This window comes from Thermobia domestica, chromosome 5, assembly GCF_964235325.1.
Source record: "Thermobia domestica chromosome 5, izTheDome1.hap1.1, whole genome shotgun sequence".
Lineage (NCBI taxonomy): Eukaryota > Metazoa > Arthropoda > Insecta > Zygentoma > Lepismatidae > Thermobia > Thermobia domestica.
Window position 1 is genome coordinate 81,532,665 of NC_137458.1, and position 26,834 is coordinate 81,559,498.

The window sequence follows — 26,834 nt, forward strand, 5'->3', positions numbered from 1 at the left end:
GTTTCAAAAACATTGAATTTAATCGAAATCAAAAGTCAATTTCTACAGCTAATAAACTGAATTACCTTGATGTTACACATTGTGTTAAGAAGATATTTAACTTGCTATAATTATGACATTTTGTAAGGAAATGCAATGTAATGGTGTAGGAATTAACAGAGTAAGAAAATTTAAGGACGTGGAGGATCTGAGAAAAAATAAGTATAAGATACTGTTTACCTTACACAGAAATGATGTGGCATCGAAAAGGAAATCTTTTGTAACAAAGTTCACAATCTTCATTGACAAGTAAGTCACAATTCCTACTGAGTATTAATCATATTGCAATGATCATCATTACGTAAATATGCATACGGTTTTTAATAGCAGTTCTTACAAAATGTCAAAAATGGACTTTTTGGCATTTTCTTAACATGTTGAGGATGAAAATATAAGTATGAGAACAACTGATAATAAGCCCTGTTCATATTTAAAAGGGAAGGTGGTATTATTTCTTTGAATAGAATACAACAGATGCTATTGTTAAGAGCAGTAATTTCAACCTGGGTTTCGACCCTTAGGAGGTAACGACAGGATTTCATGGGGTCTCGAAGATAAACAAAATAAATATAGTTTGAATGTAATGCTGGAAAATCCTCTGAATACTATTTTGCACTTCGTTCTGATAGACATATATTTATTTTTACACGTACTATTAAGAAAAACAAAACATAAGTCTACTAAACATTCTCAACAGGTGCCGAGTTGTTTAGAAATAAGTTTAAATGAAAGAGGGACAATATAAAACTAATAAGAACTACATATTGGAACACCAGAGAAATATAAATGCAATAAAACCTGCATATTGAAATACAATTAAAATTGAAAGCTAATGAAATACTTGAGCATTGTGTGATTTCAGTAGTGCGGTAATGTCCAGTTTTATCTTCGTGACACACATTATCAACTCTTTTAAAATAGTCAATAACCTTTTTTCAATAATTGCTCAAGTTTTTTTTAACAAAAGTTAGAAATCCCTTCTTTTTATGATATGACTCAAAATTAAGGGTGTTAAGAAGTTTTAAAATTTTCAAACGGCCTCCATTTTGTAACAGCATGACGGATCCGATTCGATATTTGTAATATGAATGAACTGACCAAATTTAGTTTTAATCCATTCGTTTCTACGAAAGTTATTGTATCCACTATATAGAAGGAATGGATTCTACTATCAAAAAAGTAGATGTATATCGTGAAATCTCCAAAATTGGTATATTAAAAATCCCATACAAGCTTGTTACAAACCAGATATTATAAGAAGGTCGCTGGCAATAGAATGTGATAAAATGGGGGTCGTGAAAGGAATTAGGTTGAGAACCACTAGTTTACAGCATGGCAAACGAGAGTTTCAGGAGTTTCATTCAGTAGTATTGGCAGTGTATTGTAATTTTAATAGTGTTATAACTTCTCACTCTGGTTCTTTCATACAATGCATCCGGTTTTGAAAATGATATCTCTTCTACTAGTAACTCTCTGTATGCTTTCAAAATTGATTTATATATCCAATGATCATTACGGTTTGTAACATATTTGATTTGTTTTCCTTACAACTAAGTAGCATATAATATTCTATTAAGTCAATCTATAAACCAGCACGACAAAAAATACCTTATTGTGAAACATAAATAATAAAAATAAAGCACAATTTAATTTTCTTTATCAATGTCATGCGTTTCGTAAAATGCGTGCATGAATTGTATATTCTTTCTTTCTTTTTCAGTCACTATTATGGAATAGAAACAACTTCGAATGTTGTAATATATAGAATACTAACAGTTCATGAAAGAGAGTAATAAATAATACAAATGTTATCAGTAGAGAAAACAAAGCATGTGTGGATTATAAAGTATATATCGTGAATAACAATATAAGATACAATAGTAGATATATTAAGTTATTTATTAGCTATTCTCCGAAAGCATTAATGAATCTTGAAAACTCTGTTTTCCTACAATTGAAGTTATTACTTTAATTAGTATGAAACTGCTCTCCCAAGGAAGAGAAAATTTTCAAAAATCTCCATGTTGGCCACCAAACTACAGTTGAGGTGAGAAAGAAGAAGATTTGAACGAGTGAGACTTTGTGACCTTTGTACAAATTATTATAATTCTGTCTTCTACAGTTTCAGGTAGAGTATGAAATAGGAAAGGCCACAAAGTTCCGGTACGTCGGAACCGGTTCCGTAAGAAACCGGTTCTTAGAGATTATGCTTACAGAACCAGTTCCAGACCTGGATCCGAAAACCCGGTTCTCAAACTGGATGTTTCAGCACCGGATCCGTTCAGAGCCGAAAACCGGTTTCGGTTAACCCTCGTGTGAAATTGTGAATCTCCGTAACGTTTTTGAATTAAAAACTTGTGCCATTTCAAAATATTCTTATAGTATCGTGATACTGTATCAAATATTTAACTGCATTTGAAACGAAATGTCATAGTAAAAAAATCACGAATTTCAATTATTTGACACACCATATCTTAATCTATATTTCCTCTTCGGGTAGAAAATGACCTGTCTTCGATTTTATTACACTTCCAAGTTATGCTATGCATAAGTGTCGGAGGTCTTATAGAAGGCTTTGTCTGTATGTGCGTACGTCTGTAGAGGGAAATAGAGAGAAGAAGTTTCTTGTAAATGATTTAGCGTCTCCCGTGAACGTACGGTCATTATCCAGAACACTATACAGACAGAGGTTGTTCACCTCAGGTGCTTGGGGTCCCGGATTCGATCCCAGCCCCCGAAAAGTGAACTTTTTCGTGGACAAAAACGGTGTGTGGAGGTTCTCCCGTTTCCTCCCACTTTCTTCATTCCACCATTTCATTCATTACTCATCATCACCGTCTCCTTTAGCCTAACTGGCATAATCGTGAGACGTAAAACTTAAAGATTTCAACTAGCACTAGGGGCGGATCCAGGGGGTCGGGGCGATCGTCCCCCCAAAAGAGGAAACTTTCTTATTTTATATATAAATATAACCCATTCCAGAATTTGAAGTTCTTAAAAGTAGCTTTAAGTAGTAGTATTACAACCTACCGCCCTCCCCCCAGAAGTCCGTCCCGGATCCGCCCCTGACTAGTACATGTTGGTTTGTGTTGTTTGCACTGTAGTTTTTATGCCCCTAACCTAATGTAACGTAATCGAACGTAACTTAATCTAATTAAACCAAATATAACCAATTGGAGTACGTGTTGGTACACTTTTTTTCGATTTTCAAATTGGTCCTGCGATACAGCATTAATTCCCTAAATTTAGGTTAGGTTAGTTTGGATAATTTTTAGATTAAGAGCTGTGGCTTATTGCTAGAGGTGATAACTTGACGTTGTCTTTTTGTGAATAGATGTTGCATAATAGAGTGAGAAAGTGACCCGCAAGGTTTTATTATGGCAAAAATACTTACAGATGGTATACAGGCTTCACCCTTTTAATACAAACCAAAGAACGCTATTTCCAAATAGAAATCCGTACTTCAGTTGAAAAACGTCCACGCGGTGAGTAGTACGCCCGGTTTGAATCTCTCCGCCACCACATACCATTTGTTAAATATTTTTATTTATAATTTTTACTTCATTAATTTTTATTTAAATCTCATTTTTCAGGGGGAGTGTGACCCTTGTACTTTAAAAAATTTAAAAAAATCATTGACGTTTAAAATCCTTTTTCAAATAGTTGATGGGAAAAAGACAGGCCCAATGCCCGTATTCCCAAAGATTGCTGCGGCTTTTTTTTCTCCGAAGAAAGCGTTTGCAACGAGCAAATTTTGAAGGCATAGAACAGTGTTGTTTCTATTGGACCTGATAGTAAAAAATATGTTTTCAGGGGCAAAATGTACTTACTGTTAAACGTTTTTCACATTAGGCCCACAGACGTGTTAATTGAATTATTCTTAAAGGGCATTATTAGCTGTTTACTTGTTAGTTTTAGGTCGCTTTCAACCGTTTGTAAGTCATTCCGAAATACTTAGCCTCTATATGGCACATAAATCGTACTGAGAATTGTAGAAATGTATTGCGCATGTACCGAGTGCAACATTACAGGTGGGAATCCGCCATAATTTTCATTGCATTGCTACGCAACTTTTGTACTGTTTGCCGACTGCTCGGAAAGGCTACTTTCCGGCTGCTTGCCGACGTCACACGTACCTTCTACAACATTTGATTTCCTGCAATTTTTGCAATGATTAGATGTTACATGTTTTAGATTTTATTTTTTGTCTCTTCACAGAAACACATGTAGATACTACTGCATTTGTCTACGGTGGCCCTGTGTAGCATAGTCGCTAACGCTCTCGCTTTCGGTGCGAGCGGGCCCGGGTTCGATTTCCGGTAGGGGCACTCGGTCGAAAAAGTGTAAAAACCTTTTCCAGGCCAACCATTCTGAATGTGGTTTTCCTGGATTTTCCTCATTCACATCAGGCAAATGCCGGTGTAGTACCTAAGTTATAGGTCCCAGGCCGCTTCTTTCCTTCCCCAATTCCTTCTTTATTCCGTTTCATCGTATAGTGTGCCCGCCGGCGGACGTCATTCCTCATACGTCACGCTCTAAATGGCCATCCATGCCGAAAGCGCCAATAAAAAATCTAATTCCTATCCTAATCCTACATCTGTTTAATTGTGGTCTACCAAACCTCAGGGTAAAATAATCTTTGAAGTATTTCTGATGAAAATGATAAATAATGACAGTATGAAGAGAATTGGCTTTAAATAATGCATAACGTTTAACCATGGAAGTCACTTCTGAAAGATGTTTGATCACATCAGAACAGCAACGTGGCTATGTTAGGAAGCATTCACTAACATGACTACCGTGTCGTGCCGTGAAAATCAACGCCCGGGGCGAGAGTACACGACGGCGACTCCGTACATATGAGCGAGGTCGACAGACCAACCACGAAGCGTCACCATGGTTGGCGCGAAGCGTCCGAAAATTTTAAAAAGTAAAGAATGCTTTTCCTTAATCTTGAATAACGTTTTCCCTCCCTCGTTTATCTTTCCTTCTTTTCTTTTTTCCTCCAAATTTTGAGCCTCCTTACTTCGAGCCCTGGACTGTTGCCCCGCTTGGCCTTCCAAGACTGTATGAAGATATTGTTTGGAAAATTTCTCCCGGATTTTCTCAAAGGAAAGGGTTTCTTCTCTTTCGATTCTATGAAATCGAAAATATTACATACTCTATACGAATGAGTGCAAAGATGAGACTTATAGTAAGCAATATACTATATAATCGAGAATAAAATGTCATATGAAGGTCAATTCTACTAAATGGTTTTCAATAAAAGCGTTAGAAATAACTTTTATGGCTTTAAGTGCATGTCATTCGTTGCGATTGATAATCAGCAGCTTTTATTCTGTTGGGATAAATTGCCCCTTTGTGTACTGTATAGGCTCTAAATGAAAAGAAGTGCTATGTTAATTAGAAGATTGTATCTACTGTTTATTCTCTCAATGATGATAGGCATAACCCTGACAATGAAATATATATTCCCAACAGCTATAATAATCATCAAAGAATCAGCCAGGGAAAGCGAGTGAGCTCAGAATCATTAAAATGAATTGCTTTTACCAGTTCTTGTAGGGTCTGTGGTTAGCGTGATAATTTCCCAGGCTTTTAATTGAGATTCGATTTATAACCACATAGATATCTTCTTTACGTTTGCTTTTGCTATTTGGAAACAGTATTGACAATTTTAGAAAACTCAATTCATATGTGCAATTTCATGAAACGCTAACATCAAAAAGTATAATAGTAATGGATTTGTTACTTTGTTATATAAGTAACAATTCTCACAATTTTCAAATAAAATTCTCAATTGCGAATCTTTTTAATTTACGCGTGTGGAGAACGGTTAATTTGCACTACGATTTATCGCTGCCGAATGTATATATATGAGTTGGTATTGTATACAATCACCCAGGAAGAGCCAGAAAGAAATGGATTTCGTAAAAACTACAACTTCACGTCCCTCCTTCCTATTCATTGGTCATACTTGCTTTTTGTCTTGCTCTTTCTGCGATTTCAAATACAGCATAGAACTCTCAACTTTTTAATAATAGTAGTAATGATAGTAATAATAATAATAATAATAATAATAATAATAATAATAATAATAATAATAACAAATATTAATATTTCACTTAATTATATCTACTTCCAGCAAGACTGGCTAAAATCACTCTAGTGCGATATGATTATATATATATATATATATATATATATATATATATATATATATATATATATATATAGATAGATAGATATATATTGTATATATTGTAAACATTCATTACAAAACTGTCAAGCTAACTTGTAAAGGATCATTACAAGTAGTGCTTTATTGACTTTACGTCAATTTTTGGGCCTAGGCCCCACAGTTTTTGAGTGACAAAAATTAATCTATTATTTATACATTTTGTAATTTATAGTCAACTCATGATATACCTACCATAATCTGGATTCTCGCTGTCCTCCAGTTTTTACCTTCTAGATCCGTCTCTGGTTCCCTTGTGTAGAAAGGTTCACTTATTACTACAAATGAATTTTCTTCAATGTAAGTTTTGCATTAAAATTCAAATAACATGGAAAGTATCAGAGATTTAAGAAATACCCTAAAATAAACATGAAAGCCTAAAATAGTTTTGAAATAATTGCTCTAACTTAGAAACTGAGAAAAAATATCCTACTTCGATTGGTTCATAACTTCATGTTACTACATGAATACATGTTACTTCACTCATGTAATACATGTTACTACAGACTGGAGTACACTTACGTTTTCATTTTGTCAATTGCATGTAATTAATTATATTTAAATATTTAGAACTACAACAGGGGAATATTTTGAGAATGAGGATGCAAGAGGGTTTGAAGGCCTCCGAAGTCAAACATTTTCTTCTATTTTCTAAATTTTCCCATGAAATTGTGTTCTTAATGTATAGTTTGTATTCACTGTGCTTTCGTCCACTCGCTTTACGGAAGAGTGGGACTATGTCTAAAATGAATTTTCGAGCAAATAATTGTACAGAGGAAAAAGCTAAAAAAAAAAATATGTGTCTGTCCCTTACTAGATTTTTAATAGGTTTAAAATGTGTAGACTATTGTAGATAGTGCCATCAGATGAATTTCCCAGAAACCCATTTCCCGTGGAAAACTTCTCCATGTTTAATTGAAGAGTGGGCAAAATACTCCGAGACCAAATTCGTGGCACTCATTGATACCATGCTCCAACTTGATAAAAATTTGCTTCAAACTAAAGGTCGGTTAACACGATATTAATCTTATTCTTTGCTTAGCATTTAGTTTTCTATCAAGTAGGCTAATTCAATGAAGAGAAACCACCCGCACCCGTAAATAGACGTGTATATTTCTTATCATATGTTTATGTATCTCTCTTTCTCTCTCACTCTCTCTCTCTCTCTACAAAAATCTAAACCATTTATAAGATATTTTCTCGAAACACTTTTTTCTCCAAAAAAATGGTAAATGAACGTATTCTTTAATTAAGAACCTGACACTAAAACTGATGCAAAATTTAACTTTTTCTTTTGCTTGTTTTTCATAATTGAAACGAGATAATGGAAAGTAACTTTCAACAATCACAGATAATGTTATTCTACAAAGGAAAATATGAACCTGATTAATTTTCAGTGTTGCCACCAAAGAAATTACAGTGTTGGCAGAATAACAACTCACTCAAATTCTAAGTTAAGACAGCGACTAGAGGAACAAATTCAACTACATTTGATTACGTATCATATTGTCGTGGTATCCTGTGAACTACTTTTTTAAATAACATCATTATTTAATTTTAATAACTGTATGTTAAAATAATTTTGCTTATTACAAACAAAACACAACTATTATTTAAAAAGTAGTTCACAGAATACCAAGAGAACATGATACATAATAAAATGTAGTTGAGTTCTTTCCTCTAATTGCTGCCTTAATTTAAATTTTGGGGAATTGTTATTCTTGCAACTCTGTAAATTTTATGGATGGCAACACAAGAAATTCTTGACGTTCATATTTTCTGTTGTAGAATAAAATTATCTATGATTGTGGAAAATTGCATTTCATTATCTCGTTTCACTTATGAAAGACAAGCAAAACAAAGATTGTAAATTTTGTATTAGTTTTAGTGTCAGACTCTTAATTAGAGAATACGTTTATTTTCCAATTTTCTTTTTTTTAAGTGTTTCGAGGAAATATCTTATTAATGGTTTAGATTTTTGTAAAACAAAACGAAATTGTAAAAGAGATTTAACAATGAAAACCTCGTATTTAAAAAATCAGTCGGTTATTCATTACACAACACCAAAATTGTATGGGGGCGCGGTGCAAGAGCGTTCACCTCCTGTGCTCGGGCTCCTTGGTTTGATCCCAGCTCGCGCCGCGTGGACTTTGTGATGGACAAACACCGTGCCCATGGGTTTTCTCAGGGTTCGCCCGTTTCTTCCCACTTTCTTCATTTTATCATTTCATTCATTTCTTATCATCATCTCCTTTAGTCTAACCAGCATAACCGTGGAACGTAAAACTGAAAGATTTAATTTTATTTACCAATATTGTATATGATCCTTTAGTAAGTTTGCTGAAATACATCTTAAATTTGTCTATCAATCATTATTATTTGGGCTGTTTCGTCTGTCTACTTCTAAGTGATCCGTGTACTGTTTGTATTGTTATAAATATTATATGCGCAATTAAATTGATTTTTTTAAAAAACAAAATCAATATTTATTAGTTTAATATCATGATGTGTGTTTTTGCACTGTAATACAATAAGAGAGACTAATGCTATTTGTATGTTTGATCATCTTAATTTTCCTTTATTAACTTAGATTAGTTATTTATTTCAGTTACTTCTCCCAAATTTATTGAATTAGTTGTACAGGTTGTTTCGGGCTAGGGATATTCTTTTTACGAGATATATGTTTTCGGTAAGCTATGATGATGCATTTTTGTCTTTTTCATTATCAAGAAATATGAATTATAAATATTTGATCTCTATTTATTCAGGGAATTCTCCTTAATTGCTAACATACAACTTGTTTCTAATTTCTCAACTAAAACTTATTTCTTTTAATCTATACATTGATAACATGAATCTTCTCTAAACAGAAATAGTGAAAGATGCATTGGCGTTAGACGTTAGTTACGAAGTATGGTCTCATATACAAGACTCTTCTTTCAAGAAACAACACTTCATGGACTTCCTGAAATTGTGAGAAAGGGCCACAATGTTTTTGAAAGGTGAGTAATGGTAATTACCTAATTACTTTCCTAACCCTAGAACTCATACTCAAAAACTTTACACTTTTATATAGGTGGGGTCTAGTAGACCCCAACCGGACATCTCAGTGGAAGTAATTATAAGTGAATATTTCGATCACTACAACATTAGTTCATTACGTGCAACTAGTAATAATGCTATTTTGACATATCTACACTGATTTCGACAACAAAAAGTTTCGATGTTTTTCGTATGAAGTATAGAATTCACCTAACTGTTTACATATAGCTCTGTAGGAGTAACTTTTACCATCTTTTCCTTTTCTCTGAAGCTATCCTTCTCCTTTCAAAGTGTGTGTAATATCAAACATATCTTTGATATAATATTATAATTTCATCAAACATACCTTTTATAATAAAATACTCCTATGCGCCTTGTGGAGAAGTTGTTTTGGGGCCAAGTGCTGGTCCAGGTGTGTGTGAAATGCATTGTGTTGACGAGTCTGACTGTGAGGTGTACTGTAATAGGTATACTGTACAATCTCTTCCGGTTAAAATACCTTATTCGCCGGCTTCTGAATCCGAAAACAAGTTTCGTTGCCATTAGAAAATTCGATTTAACTTGAATTATTTGTTACGGATCACGTGTGCTGTGCCTTTTCAAAGTATCCTTCTGCATCACTCTCCTCATGGCTATCTTCAAATCTTCCCTCACAAGATAAAACTCCTTCTTCTGCAAGCCATTCAGACAAAACTTCTGCAAAGTTACTATATTTTGGACTCACTGAATCTTCTGTCTTCCTTTCCCTGAACTCATTTTCACTGGCTAGTCGGCGAATCTTGAGCTTAACATCAAATTACACTCACATGTAATAGTGTAACACTAACCTCACCGGAAGTAGAGTACTTCCTGTACGTTATTAAAATTATGAATAAAAGAGGTTTATTATTAGCCAGCAGGTTCATAAATACGTTCATAACGTCGGAAACTAAGAGCAAAAGAGCTACAGAGAAAAAATTACAAAAAACCGTTCTCTTTATAGTCAAATAGATATATGAGTTTTCGTTTGATAGACGAGAATTAAGATTTAAAATGAAGTTAATTCATCAACGCAAGTTTATAAAACGCCTGTAAAAAACTTAAGTCTATATTTAAATGACAGTAAAATGCATTTATCTAACAATGTTCATGTATAACTTTATAGATAATGAATTATTTCTTCTTGATGTCTGGGAGACCTCAGGTATGGGCACTTGGAATAGTGATACAAAATAACAGAAATCTTGGAAATTATTGCTTGCAGAAGGTTAAAATTTCGTAAGATACAAAAACACATTTAGATATAAGATGTCAGGAAAGATGAAGATTTGATGCAGATTTATTATGCCGCAAGCACTTTAATTACCCCTATGGGGTCTGTTAGACTCCACATATGCTTTCTAGGGTTAATATTTAAGTTAATGCATGTTTCTTACATCTTAAATAAACAAGCTTTTCATAAAAATAAATATATATGACATTTGCACTAGAAATACCATGGAGATCAGTTTTGTAAGGATGACTTTGTTTGTTTCATTTTTATTAGAATAAAGTGTTCCGTAATGGTTTTTGATTTATTTTGCATAGTTGGTTTGAATGTAATATTTACTATTGGTAGTTTTATATCATAATAAAGCCTTATTTAGAATTACAAAAAAAAATATTTGGTGTTTGCAGCTATGACCCCCGTTAGTACTTGAGGTAACCATCTTAGTTTACGTAAAAATTTCCGTTTACTTCAAAATCTGCAACTATTTAATATTTCAATCTTAAAAAATAAGAATATCATAAACTTTATCACGAAGTTGGATTAAATATATTCTTTCGTCGCAAGGTTAAAGCTGAAATTTATATTTCAGACAATACTGCCCGTTTGATAATGTAATTAATTTCACATGTATAACCATTAACGATAAGTGTAAAGTATACTGACTGCAAAGATTTCTAGTCCTTATAATTTTGGTTCAAAAGTTTAACTTAAATTGAATAGACGTAGTGTAACAAATATTTGAAAAAACACGGGAAAATTCGACCCTTCACCTTGATGTTACATGTAACACATACGAGCTTGTTAATACAATGTTCATTCAGGAAAATGCATTTTCTTACAATTGCGAAGGGAAACTAGAAATTCTTCAGTCCACAATAATAATAATAATAATAATAATAATAATAATAATAATAATAATAATAATAATAATAATAATAATAATAATAATAATAATAATAATGTATTCAATGTGATACAATAATATATTTTGATTTGATGTTATTAATGTTTTACCTGCATTTCATTATAAAAATTTAGATTACAGATTGAAACATTAAAGACATATAAATACCTAAAATCAAAATATGAAGACTTTGGGGCAAGAAGACGTCAAGTCCAAAAAATGAAAGTATAAAGAAGATAGCTTTACAAGGGTCTCTCGTTGTCCGATTTTCTTCAAACTTAGAAAATATATACTACACCTAAAATAAATCGAAACGTATTTTTGTTTCTTTCGAAAAATAGGATAAGAGAGCCAAAGGGACCGTTTTCAAAAAAAAAAAAGAGTCCCCCTTGACAAAAACTGCCACATTAAAGAAACAAAACTCTACCAATGCAAAATGACTTCAATGTAGGAAATACTGGTTTTGTCGCTTTTGCGAGAAAAGAGTTTCAGAGGGCAATGGCTCCGTTCCAAAATGGCAAAGGATCACGCACAATCCTTACGGAAATTAGATTTCGGTGGAATTGCTTGAAATCGCGATATATTGTAGATGTCGTGTATCTGAGAAAAAGTCTCAATGGGCACAACCAGAAACCACTGACTCTTTGGCCACAACAGAGCCACTTTTTGAAAAAATACCCGAAAATAATGATGTTCTGGACTTAGGTAAAAATGACTGAAACCGTGATATGTTGTAGATATATTGATCTCTAGGAAAAGCTTTAACGGACGTAACCACCAATCATTGACCTTGTAGCCACTACATGGCCACTTTAAAAAAAACAGCCAAAGATAGTGATACTCTGGATTTCGATGAAAATAACAAAACAGTAATATGTTGTAGATGTTTTGATCGTGAGAAAAAATCTCAATAGGCACATCCAACAATCACTGATCGTTTGGACTCTACAGGGCCACATTTTTTTAATCAGCAGAAGGAAACGGCATTCTGGATTTCGGTAAAAATGAATGAAACCGTGATATGTTGTAGATATTGTGATCCTGAGAAAAAGTCTCAATTTGTACAACCATCCATCACTGAGGTTTGTCCACTATAGGGTCACTTTTTCAGAGGACGGGTAGGGATTTCAATAAAATCGTAGACATTTACGTTGGCGGTCCTAGTACTCCCTCTAACTGTCAGTGGGATATGAACTATACATCGTTAAAAATGGTAAGGAACGCACACTCCACCGAGATAACTTTTGCACCCTCGTGCCAGTCCCGTAGAAGAAGAAAAAGACGAATTTTGTAAAAAAAAAAAAAAAAAAAAAAGAGAGAGAGAGAGAGAGAGAGAGACTTTTTGGGGGAAATCCGTCACAAGCTGGCAAGACTATTACTTGTCGTACGCATGAAAAAGTATTTTCGCGTGTACGCCAGACACTGGGTACAATCATATAGAATATTGAAGGACGAAAGTTCAATACCAAGTGAGAAAAAAATCCAAACGTGTGTCCTACGAGAATCTCCCTGTATATATGTTTTTCCGAAATATTTTCGTCTACCCTGACTCCCTAATCGACACAGAGATAGGAGTTATACATCATTGGAAAGCTTATGATACATAGATTTCAACGAGGTAATTTTGTGTCCCTCGTGCCCAACCCGTAAATGAAGAAGAATAAGAAGAAATTCAAAAACATTGAAAAAACATCTACATTTTTCGAAACTTGTAGGACTATGACAACACTGGCATTTGCCGTACGCTGGAAAATATATGTTCATGTGTACGCCAGACATTGAGTACAATTATGTAAAAAATGAAGGACGAAAGTTCAATACCAAGCGAGAAATAATTCCAAACGTATGCTCTACAAGAATTACCCTGTATATATATATCTTTCGAAATATTTTGGTCTACCCTGACGCCCCTAATCGTCACAGAGATATAAGCCATACCTCGTTAGAAATCCCATGAGACATATAATTCCACGAGATAACTTTTGTGACAATTGTCCCCAACCGTAAAAGAATGAGAAGTAGATTTTTTTTAAAAATGAAATAAAAATACATTTTCTCGAGATTGGCAACACCGTTTTTTCTCGTGAGCAAGAATAGCCATACACATGGTATCATTAGTTAATATGTTTGTTCACTTTTATTGATACCACTTTTTGTGCTTGTAGCTCGTTTGGAGGGAGAGTCTGTGTCCCCTGAATGCTGAGGCGGAGGGGGAACTAAAACATCCAACGTCTCTCCTACCCTTCCGCTTCTGAACCGCCGATGAGGACAAAATGCACACCGTTGGAAATTTTGATCATTTCTAAAGAGATAGACATCAGAATCATCTCTTTAGGTTAATTATGAGCGAAGTGGTGGAGGCTTAAACTGCTCGTTCAACCCTTAAGCCATTCGTCTTGTAAAGGTTAAATGAGAAGGTGGCGGCTTCTGGATTTCGGTGCAATTGCTAGAAACTGTGATATGTTGCTGACCGTTTGGCCACTAGGGGGCAATTTTTTTGAAAACAGTAGAAGGTACATGTATTTCGGTGGCTTTGCTTGAAGCCATAATATGTTGTTAATATTGAATACTGAGGAAAAGTCTCAATGGGCACAACCACCCATCACTGACCATTTGGCCACTTCAGGACCAAGTTTTTTGACAACAGCAGAAGATAGTTATTCTAGATTTCGGTGGAATAAGTGGAAACTGTGATATATATATTTATTGTGATCCTGGAAAAAAGTCTCAATGGACACAACCACCAAACACTGGAAATTTGGCAACTACGGGATCACATTGTTTTTAAAAAGAAACAGCTGAAGGTAAGGATATTCTTTACTTTTGGTGGAATTGCATGAAGCCTTCCAAAGTCCTATCCCACTAGCCGTAAAAGGGATGGGTAGAGTAGCGTTACAACATATCACAGTTTCATTCATTTGCACCTTATCCAAAAATATCGTTATACCCGGCTGTTTTAAAAACACTGGACATATAATGGCCATAGTTCAACAATTGATGTTTGTGTTCATTAAGACTTTCTCTCACGATGAGAAAATCTACAACATATTACAAATTTACTCATTCTTACAGAAATCCAGAACATCGTTATACTTGTCTGTTTTCAATAAAATAAGACGAGGAATGGACGTATACAGCCCCTGAATCATGATGTGTGGAATTTTGTACCATTGTTCCTCCAAAACATCATCCAGTTTCTTAAGGGTTGCTGGTGGAGGGTAATGAGACCGAACACGCATTTCTATCTATGATCGCAATGGCTCAATTATATTCAGATCCGATGGTTGTGGGACCCAGAAGAAGTGTAATAGATCCTGGTCATGCTTCTCAAACCATGATTTCACAGCTTTTACAGCGTGACAGTGTGTCAAATCATCTTGGTAGATGCCACCACCTTCAGGAAAAATATTTGGATAATGGGTAGAACCTGGTTCCCAAATTGGCCTGATACGCCTTAACATTCATCATTTCATGCAGGGCTACGATGGGACCTGCAGAAAACTACGATATCACTGCCCATACTGTAACAGATCCACCTCCATCCTTTACATTTGGGAGAAGACGGTGTTCTCTATGCCTAAGCACAACCGGTTGTTGAAAACAAGGTGAAGGTCGATTCATCGAACCACATTACCTGTTTCCACTGCTCATGAGTCCACGCCTTGTTGTCCTTGCAGCATTGGATACGCCTCTTCGCATTTAACGCTGTGACCAGGGTTTTTGCGATAGCGGCCCTGCCATGAATTTTTATTTTATGAAGTTCCCGTCTCACTGTTTTCGAAGAAACCGGGTTCTGCTGGTGGGAATTGAGTTTAAAAGTAATTTTCATTGCAATGGTATTCTTTTTATCTGCTACCATCCGTTTTCATGCCATCCGGTCCCTATGTGACAGGATTGTTTTTCGACCACTGTTGTGCTTTGAAGACGTCGTTTGCTCATGAATTGTGTATGTCCTCGTGACATTGGACTCAATGCCTTTCGATATCCCCACAATGTTCGCCACTGTTGCCACTGAAGCTCCAACCAGACGGGCACAAACGATCATGCTTCTTTGGAAGTCTGTCAGGTCGCCCATTTTACCGCACCACTTTCACACCAGGACACTCACAGATGAACTTGTTACTGCTGACGGAAGAGGAAGGTCCAGATGACACATTGAAGTCAAAAACTGATTGGCAACCACAATACGTGTTGTACAGCGGAGGACCAAACTTACGTGTCCTGTATGAAGTGTTTTTAGATTTTTTGGCCTTCCCCTGTATATCATAAAGGTAACCAAGAAAGTTCTGGCGCTATTTGTAGACGTCTGTATTTAATTGGCCCTCACATCGTGAGTTGAATGCGATTGCAGATTGTTGTCAGTTGTTCGTATGGGTAGAGTTGCCATATGTCCGTATTTTGTACTGACTGTATTTTTGGGTCATTGTCCGTGTACGTATCGTACAAAGCATGACATAGGAAAATGTTCGTATTTGACAGTTATTGGAGCTGCTCGAAAATATCAGAGTTGGGAATCGCTAGAATTTTGGACCAAAATAATTGGGTTTTCATCATAGAACTTATATTTCCGAACTAATAATAAAGTAGGTTATGTTTCTGAAAATTTCTCACTTTTGCATATCAGTGGTTTTTGGTTAAATTTAATATACGTAGTTTAATGGCAAGATTTATTATATTTGTGCTAATGAGAAAAATGTAAACCATGGACAGTGCAGCGGTGGTTTAAGAAGTTTAGGAACGGTAATGAAACACTCGAAGATGCACCAACACATGTACAAGATGAAGATCTGCAGGCAGCAATTGAGGTAAACAGTGGCTAGACATGTGAGGAGCTGTGACCACAATTCAGCTTGACCGAAGAAACCATGCGGAAGCACCTCCATGAACTTGGGAAGTACTACAAGTTGAGTCCATAGTCTCACAAGATTTACTCCGGGCCAGAAGGCAACCAGATACCTGTGCTTCTTTGCTGTCTTGCCTGCGAAAGGAGCTATTTCTGGACAAAGTGTTGACATGGATGAGATGTGGGTCCTGTACGAAGCTCCACGGCGCCGTAATCATTGGTTAGCATTCCATGAACCGGTTACAAAACTGCTAAAACCAACACTACACTAGAAGAAGTTCCTCCTGTACTTTTTTGTGGACTGCTCGCGGCATCGTGCATCGGATACTGCTACTAGCTGGTCAGAACATGAAAGCAACTTGTGTGCTGTTAGCAGTTGAGCCGTGTTTAACAAAAACTCAGAACTCTGGAGCCAGCACTCCTGAATCGCGAAGGGTTTCTCCTGTTACAGAGCAACGCTAAACCCCAGGATACCATTCTGCGCCTTGAATGGATAACACTATTGCATCCGCCATACTCCTCGGCCAATGTACTGTCCGGTTATACCTGTTCATTTTCTTTGTACAATCACCTTAGAGGACGCCAGTCCAAATCTCCAGTACATTTGCAAAATCAACTTGATACCTTCTTCGCTTCACGGCCCACCAAGTTCTACCGCGATGGAATTCATGGACTTTCAGATCATTGGCAGAAGGTCGTCGATGCTGATGGTGATTATTTTTGATATTCCAGTTACATATCGATGTTATAAGGTAGTGAGTGAAAAACGACAGAACCTTCTTCGTTTCCTTTACAGTTAAAATATGCGAGAGCTAAAAGGATAAAATTGGTAGAATATTAACACATTCAAATATATTAATGAAAAAGCATAGTCACTGGAAACAGTAGAATCTTTGCAAAGGAAAATAATATCATTTCATTTGATCTAAAGGATTCACTGTTTGATTTTCTGTAGGAGTAAAATGATATTCGATCGAAATACGATTGTTCGGACTCCTCATTTTAGTCCAGGTTCTGCCTCATTCATCCTCTATGCTAAAAAGTAACACTAACTACCTATCACCAGTCAGGTTGCCGTGCTAATGAGTTATCCAGACGTACCACAAAAATGTACAGTATACGCAGTGACATAAAACTTTCTTCACATCATGGGCGACTACTGTCATGTACTAAATATGGATATATTAGATGAATGTGTGACCCGTGAGGCGTACCACCATACTTTTAATACTCATGATTACATAAAATTATGAAAATGCTTTTAGAGAACAGCTTTATTTTAGTTAGCCTGGTATACACACATACTTAGATGCAGGTGTACAAATAATTTATGATATAAAATATAAATCTTTGACCACATATCCTTAATAACTACAGTAAATAAACTATAAAAGTATAGTTTTTATAAATATATTTAGTATTACAGTATGATATGCTTTTACGTACATTCTGAAGAATTGCCTTCGAAAATTTACGAGCCACTGAAACTCGACTGCGAATATGAATATAATGATGTTTTGAGAAATCGACTTATATATTGTATTCGTGTTCGATGAAGATTAGTAAAACAAAGATTAATTAATCACCGTCTAACCCTTTTAAGTAACACACACATTACGCTAATATGTTTCTGCCTTCGAGTGCCAAATATATTTAAGCTAATGATTATATATCTATATTAGTTGTGTCAATGAACATACATGATCAAATCATTAGAAACGATTGAGTCGATTTTCATCGGATATGCACAACTCAGAAGTAATGATGATTGCTTATACAATTTCTCAAATTGTCAACGATCTAATCAGAAGAGGTTTGAACCTCGGAACTGTTGTCATAGTGAGAGTCTCCAAGTGATAAATTTGTTAAACATATAATATTAATTACAAGTAACGAAGAAATTAATATTGATGGATATAAGTACAAAATTAAATTATGGTGTACAATGTTGAAACCTTCCTTATTACACAATACATTTATGTATATATATTTAATATCGAAATTTTTACTGGATGACGAGGTTTGGAAAATTTAACTTTGAAGCTATATATTTTTAACACTTTTTGTGTTACTTCCAGAATTGTTTGGTTCATTTTATTCTGCCTATGTGTTACTGCGACAGTTTTAGTAATATTGAAGTCTTGGAGAAAATACCAAGAAAATCCCACTGTGTTAACAATTAACAGAAAACGAGATGAATGGGAGTTTAGAATACCATCCGCCATTGTATGTGCTGATCCCATATCAAAAGGTCGACTGGTGAAGAAGTTTGTCAAAAAGTAAGCATTTTTAACATAATAGACATACGTGTATCAAGAAGAAACATTGTTTCTTAGAAATTATTCAAAAGCATTTTAGTTACTAGAGTCTCGAACAATGAGTGCGGAATATTAATATTTATAATAATAATAATAATAATAATAATAATAATAATAATAATAATAATAATAATAATAATAATAATAATAATAATAATAATAAAAAGTGTCGTTTCACAGTATAAAAGTGCAGTAGACTTTCAATCTATGCAAATTCAATACTCCAACTTCAAAATTACTAACTCTATATATTACTGATTGAACTAGAAGAATGCATGAAAGAACTACTTTTTTGGACATTGAATCAATTTCTTTTTTAAAAAAATATTCGTTTTTTTTCCCTATGGAATTTAATATTGATACCAGAAGTGCAAACTGATACTTATCACTACCGAATGGAGTACATGAATAAACTTAAGAGTTGAATCATATTATTGCAGGATTGAATCCAAAACAAAAACTGCATTTTGCTACATATTTCTGTTTCATCAATTAATGTGACCAGTACTGGAACCAAACATGCAAAGTTTCAACATTTTAGTTTGAAAATAGATAAAAATCGAGACAAAATTCATAGTGTGTGCCAACAAAACCTCTTTTTGATATAACTTACTATTCTTGCTCTCTGAAAATAGATATTGAAACCTAAACTACTAGAGAATATCAACCACTTCTGGTTATGGTACAGTATTACGGATGGCCATGATATGTTTTCTTGAGACGCTGAATTGATTGTAAAAGCAGCTTGCCACTATTTTTTAGCGTTTTGAGTCTGTGACGATAAATATTGGAATCGGAAATTTATGATCTCTAGTACTTGTGGTTTCTGTATAGGAATTTCGTAGGAGCGCGATATCTTTTATCGTTTGTTTTATAAACATTTAAACCAGAAATGTTTTGTTTGCAGCACTTCTGGTTTAGGTAGAGGGTAAACCGAGAGAGTGATACCCACTCTTGAGATGCAGAATCGATTGCAGAAACAAACAGCTTCTCGATATTTTTTTAGCTTTTCCTCTGTGGAAATCAGTACTGAAACCGGAAGTGATAGTAAATTTCAACTAATTTCAGTTTTGGTTGAGTGTTGTGGGTAATTATGATATGTTGTCTCGTGATATGGTGAATCCTATGCAAGGAAAAAGATTTTGGTATCTGCTATCATTTTCATTCTACGGCTAAAAGCGTTGAGACTGGAAGTGGCTAATTTCAACAACTTCAAGTTTTGAATAAGAGGATCGACGGAGTAGATGGAAACAATTCCTAGCCCGGTGATTCAATTGCAAAGAAACCGCTTCTCAATATCCTTACTTTTTGCTCTGATACCTGTAAGCAGACAACAGACGGATGTATACAACCATTTCTATAAGACTTCCGGTACTTAAGCCTAACGTTACTGTAAAGTCAAAGAATGCGTATTATTATTATTATTATTATTATTATTATTATTATTATTATTATTATTATTATTATTATTATTATTATTATTATTATTATTATTATTATTATTATTATTATTATTATTATATGTGGGTGTACGTAAGTTAGTAGTAAGTTACCAAATTTTGTCATACTAATGAAATTATTACTATTTTGTAACCTTATATAAATAGTGAAAGAAGCACTTTTTATATTGTACATGCAGAGCGTTAGGTAATAATTGACAATAGTGTAACTGAACTCATTTAACAAACGTCTTGAGGTGATTCCTGACACCAAGCCAAAGAGATTCTATGAATGTGTAAGATATTGGGTATATTGATGGAGTTAGCGGGGGCAAATAAACCAGATACAGAAGAATTTGGAAACTAACAATCTTACATATCGTCGCATGAGAACCAGAAGAACGTAACTCCAAAATTGCCTTTTTCGAGTTCTTCATGTTTGGACATAATTTTGAAAACCCTATTTGGTGTAAATGGAACGGAACACCATCTGTTGTCCTTGTCAATCATCTGTTGTAATATAGCTCAATTACCATATTATGAAAAACACATCTTTCTAAGAAAATAATATTTTTGTCCTTTTGCCTGTGAACCTACAAAAATGGAGTTACTTTCCTCTGGTTTTCATGCGACGATATAAGGTGCTAGAAAGTGTGACTTGTGCTCAAGACGTTACAGTACAGGAGTGCGGTCCTAGTGCTGCTTACGTTAAATAGTACAAGTGAAAGTGTCAGACTAAAACAAGGTTCCTTCTTAAAACTCCGAACGACCCACATGCTATTTATGTACGTCCGTGCAGACGACAATGGGTGTGAGCAAGGCGATTCTATTAGGAACGTTTGCCTAACACACGCTAACCATAATAAAGGATGTTTGCAAAAATTTATTGGCCCGTGTACGATAGAGTGAACGAATGTGTGGTAGAAGCATTGGACAATGAACCAGATAAGAATACAAGGGAAATTATCTTGAAATGTATATTAGACACATGATTTTGTGGAGTGCGTTATGCATAGACTAAAAGAAATGTATTTCCAAATACGTGAAACATTTTGCCAGTGGTTCGTTTATCAGACCACTATCGCCATCTTCACTGATAATGCCGCATTTGGAAGGGGTTAGATTGTAAACATCTGTAAAACACACACACACACACACATAGGCAGGTACACATTCCCATGGAATGGTTGTAACTCATCGTCAATACCAATTTGGACTCAATATATAGTGTGAGATTGTCTAGGACAAACTGATTGGCCCATACACGATACTCCGAGGACTGAACGGAACACAGTATTTGACTTTCCTGCAAAATACAGTACCCGAATTATTGGATAAGGATCCGCTAGTAATTAGTCGCAACACATTGTACATGCATGATATTACTCTGGCGCACTTCAGTGTGAATTTCTACAGGTGGTGGAACAACAATTTCTCAAGACGTTGAATTGGAGGTTACAGGTCAGTGCATTGGCAGGATAAGTCTCCGGACTTGAATCAAGTTGATCTTTATCTGTACAGTACATGAAAAGTGTAGTGTTATGTCACTTCTGTCAATGATGTTCACGACTAGAGCACATGCAAATGTTCGCCATGTCCCAGGTATTTTCGAAAGATTGACCAATCCATGATGCAGTGCTACGCATGCATTGCATTGTTATCCACGGTGGATACTTTCAACATCTCCTGCGGTATGCCTAACGAACAAACGTTTGTGTCTCTCTGTAAGGCGATATTTACCATTTCTAACTTACTGTTCTCACGTTTGTGGCTCTCACTAACCCTACCAATATGTCCTGTATAATACATGTTCATAGGACCTTTCTTGTTACACGATGTACATGCAGAAGAGGTGGGTACCATCACTCAATTTTGCCCTCAAGAGGGCCGCCCTTACCCTCACTCAACCTCATTTCGGTAGATTAGGGCGAGGGTATCTGAGGGTGAAAGTGGCTGATGACGAGTGTCAGGGACTCATCTGAGGGTTAGGGTGGCAGGGGGTGAGGGTAAGGGAATCAATGAGAGTGAGTGTGAGGGAATTGATTGACGGTGAGAGTGAGTGATGGTTAGCAAAAATGCCCGTAAACAGAACGAATTCCTGAAGGATGTCTTTTTAGAAAGTCATTTTCTTTTTCGAAAATGATTGAAATAGTACTTTTCTGCGCACTTCAAATAGAGAAGGAACATGGTTGGCACAGAATGGCGTAATTACGTCATAAAAAGATCATCTTGTCCAGTGTAGGGTTTAACTGGAAAGGTGAAAGGGATATTCCCTGTGACAAAAAATTAGTTCCCTCAATGAAGAACATTTACATTTGTCTACCTCTCAAGGATTTTTTTTCGAGTGGTCATGTAAATAGAAAAGTTAACATTGTATTTTATGTAGCAAAACAAAAACATAGCATTTATATCTGACTTAAAATAGGTTATAAACATTTTTGCAGTCGTTAGAATCACACACTTTGTTTCTTGGAATAGTTACTTATTCATGCGGAAAACACATCCGCATGTCAGAAGCAAACTATAGAGGCTCAAGAGGGCTGGAAAGGTCATACAAATCCTGCAATTCCTGAGAAAGCATTTCCTGTAAGACGTGTCAATGTCACAAATACTCATAACATTCGTTAAAATGGAGATCTATTATGTATTAGTTTGACGCATTAGCTTCTTTATGCCTATATATTAATATATATATATATATATATATATATATATATATATATATATATATATATATATATATATAATTTTAACCACTGAACTTAAAATATTTTATATTTGATTTATAAGTTTAAAATTTTGTTGCCTGTTTAAATGTACAGTACACATCATGTTCTGCCACTCCCGTCTAAAAATAAAATGAATGGTTAAGTTCAACTTTAAATACTACCAATTTAAAATACTATTACTTATTTTCTAACCCTCTTCATCGCTACTCCAGTGATTAGCGGGTGAACCAGTCATGCACAGGGTCTCGGGCTCAATTCTCGGTAAGCGAACACAAGGACTTAATTTTAACATTATTCATTTGCATTAGTCGCCCGTCTCCTTTAAGCTAAAGGGCATAGCCGTGCAAAGCTAAACTAACAAATTTAATTTCGTGGCTTACCAACACTTCTTTGTGTATTTACTCTGTATGTTTGTCCGTTCGGAAGACAAATAATTCAAAAACTAGTTCAGGAATTATCATCAAATTTGATCAGAACGTACATTACCAAAATTAGGATTCAAACTTGTGGGTTGGGGTTGGAACGGAAAGTGCAGAAAAGGGTTTGCGTACCTGTTTTCGGCGCAGGAGACCCAGGATCGATTTGTCGTTGGGAGCCCATGTGGTTCAAATTCTATTTTAACGTGTAATCTCATGTTTCTTATTGCAGAAACTTATAAAATGAACAAAAAGTAGTAAGGTCATTAATTTTTCATTTAGAAAGAGAATGGTATCCCGACGCACGTGTTATTACATATGGACACAGACGAAAGACTCTATAAATGGATTGTATTAAAAATGATAATAGAAACTTCTAAAATTGATAAGCGACTAGTCATGGTAGTGTCCTTTCCCCTGTCGTAGTCTTTCTCTATGTTACTTCTCTACCTGTAGTTTTCTCTGCAAACTATGAGTCGGATTCAAAAGGTAAAGGGCTTATTTTTCTAGTTCTGCCCAAGAGACGAGATGCAGTAATGTCTATCTCGACTCGTTTTTGCGAGACAACAGGCGATACGAGACGTTTCGTGAGAATGCGTCTACAAATGTAGTGACACTTCTGTAAATTAATTTGAATTTATTTTGTCGAAAGTTGGTAATATTTACGTTGAAAATAGACTAGCGTTATATTAAGATCTAATGATCATTATATGCACTTCGTGGCACGATTTCACTTGACTTTCGCGGGTTCAAAAGAGCTTGACACTTCGTAAGCTCTGAATGAGACATACCGTTTCCTAAATTCTCCCATCATTCCTAAAGATGAAACAATCATATGATAATTGTATATTACGGTTGAAGGCACACTGCATAGATCGGAATTAGACAATTCTTGGAAATTGCTATCTATTGTCGCAGAGCAGCAGAATTTTTGCACCTGGCTCTGCTGTCCATATCGAAGGAAAGTATGAATTAATGTATGCAGCTAGAGTTCGGTGGAGTTTTTTTTTTTTTTAGAATATAAACAATGCTATCAGCAATGAATAAAACTACAATAGCATACAACCTTTCTTTTCCTATTCTTGGCCAAAAACTATATGAATACACCATAATTTGCTTTTAAATTACGGCAAAATATTTACAATTATCCACGTGCGCCCTTCTTACACTGTGTCTACGATTCAAGTCCTGATGACAAGAGCCTTGAAAATTGATCTATTACGTTGCTTACTATCCTACCTTAAACTAAAGATCGCCGTGTCATATAACTTTGGTACTCAAAGTGATGCTTTGAACGATTGCAATAAGCAGTCCTATCTGCTGGTGTAGTGGCTACCGCGTATTTCCTTTATTGTAAATTTTTTCAGGTTTGATACCCGGTAGGAGAGCACAAATTTTAATTTTACATCATCATTCACTTTCATTAACTATTTATCTTCTTCAGCAGAAATACCATAATGGTTCGACGTTAAATTAAGATTTTATAAATTTTTTTCTTTAATCGAATATAGTTTAGTCTTTCAACTGTATACATGGAAGAATAAGAGGTTTATTCAAAATATTTGAAATGTATATCTGAAGAGAAATTTGTTTGTTTTCACAATTTCTGGTAGGTTCAATAGTTCTATTCACCTCTAAAAGTTATCATAAGTTTCTACGTAGATCTATTGTTCTATTAGACGAAACTTGAGCTTGAATGTCATCTGGAATCTCACCAATTAGCTTAAAGACTCTTAAAAATGTGGATTCGACATGAATATAGGTCATTTTCGATTATTTTTACATGTCACTCCCATCCACGGCTAAGGGGACTGGAGATGTCTTATCCTTACAATATTATTTTCTGAACGTTGAGTTAAGTTGATTTTGAGTTTAACGTCATTTCAGCAGCCAGGCTATATGTGAAGTGGACCTACTGATTAACGTGAAATCCGTACCACATGATTTTCCGGCGGGAATCGAACGAGGGTCCCCACGCCTATTTTCTGATCGTATCAAACTCATTTGAAATTTCTCCCAGAGCTCCAGAATTATGCTACATACTCTAGGATGATACCGACACCGATACTACTCCAAGTAACTTCTTTCTCGTCTTGAAAATTCGAGACGACACCAAGTTCGAGACAGACTTTAGTAAATCGAAATGAGACCGAGATTCAACATATCGAACCTTACGAGTGAGTCCGAAACAAAACTGTCAACAAGACAGGCAGTTGTATTTCAAGACATGCCGAGACAAGACCAAGCTCAATCTCGAAAGTCTTGGTCTGGTATCGAATATTAAAAGAAATTACTGAAATTACATGCCTTTTCCAAAATTTGTTACTGTTATGTTATATGTTAATTGATTGAACAATTGCCATTGGATGGTCTAGGTCATAGACGTGTGCGCGAGAGAGAGGGGTGAAAATGTCACCTCTAATAGCTTGGTACTTAGGTATAACGAAAATGTTTTTAAAAAGATATAATTAGAATTGGGATCCAATATATTTTATTCTCTTTCCAGTCTTTGAAATAACCCAAAAACTTCGTTGCCAAACTGTTCCGAACTTAAATTTGTTGAACAAAAATATAGTGTTTCAGTTTCCAAACATTTCTTTCCACGCTGCTTAGAAATTTTCTTTGGAAAGATATGTTTATTCTATTTATTTATTTTTACTGCAAGTGATCGTGTTGTACCAACTTTGTTCTTAAACTTAGAATAAAATGCTAAGATTGGTGGAGAGTAGAAATTTCAGAATAAAGCAAGATCATGGGAAGAGGAAAACTATCAGATTAAACCAGAGAAATGGTTTAAAATATCAAGATGTAAATTGGATAGTTGGTTGCCTTGAAATTTAGCGTTCTTTTCAACACCGAAGCTATACCAGATGTCGACCTACGGTTTAAGGTGAAATCTAAACTACTGTTATGTGTTTAAACTTTTCTATTATGTCCCATTAAGATCCGAACCCGTAACTCCATGCTCCAAAAGCTAGTAGTGTAATATGTCTGTCTGCTAGTCAAGTATAATGCAAAGTGTTGGAATTAATTGATTGGAGTTCAATGTTGGTTCTCGATACCGATGATATCTGAAGCAAAATGTCTGTTGCTCCGTCACTTTCGACTATATCAGCGAGGCTACATCAGATGTGGATTACAGCTTAACGTGGAATCCTAACCACATGACTTGCCGGGAATCGAATCTGGTTCTACCGCGCCAAAGGCACGTACCCTAACCACTTAGTCACGAAGGAGCTTCATATATTGATCATAACGACACCGAGACTGTTGCAAAGTTTTTTGATTTGAGACGAGACTCAGAGTGTATTGAGTTTCATCTCGTCTCTATACCATTCCTAATTTACATACACATCCTTTTTATACAGATAAATAGATTAATATGAATGCTGGAATAAATAAAGTTATTTTACAATATAATACCAACTGAATTGTTTCCAAGTTTGATTAAGATAAAGTGAGCTTTTCGGTTGTTTCCTTTGCTGTACTTAGTTCAACAAAGTGGAAAAATAATAGTTATAAAGTTTCCTATATGCTAATATTATAGAGAAAAAATTACCAATAGCGAAACTACCGTGTAAAACTTTCCGGTGACGAAATTACCTACATGCAAATAT

General features: G+C 35.1%; 1 protein-coding gene across 1 annotated transcript in view; it reads left to right on the forward strand.

The window, feature by feature from the left end:
* Positions 1-15,582: 15,582 nt before the first annotated feature.
* Positions 15,583-26,834, forward strand: part of LOC145685147 (uncharacterized) — a 58,482-nt gene continuing 47,230 nt past the window's right edge. Inside the window, exons 1-2 of the mRNA XM_081757498.1 lie at positions 15,583-15,695; positions 18,394-18,594. Coding sequence (XP_081613624.1) covers positions 15,583-15,695; positions 18,394-18,594 — 314 coding nt within the window. The remainder of the gene's footprint in view (positions 15,696-18,393; positions 18,595-26,834) is intronic.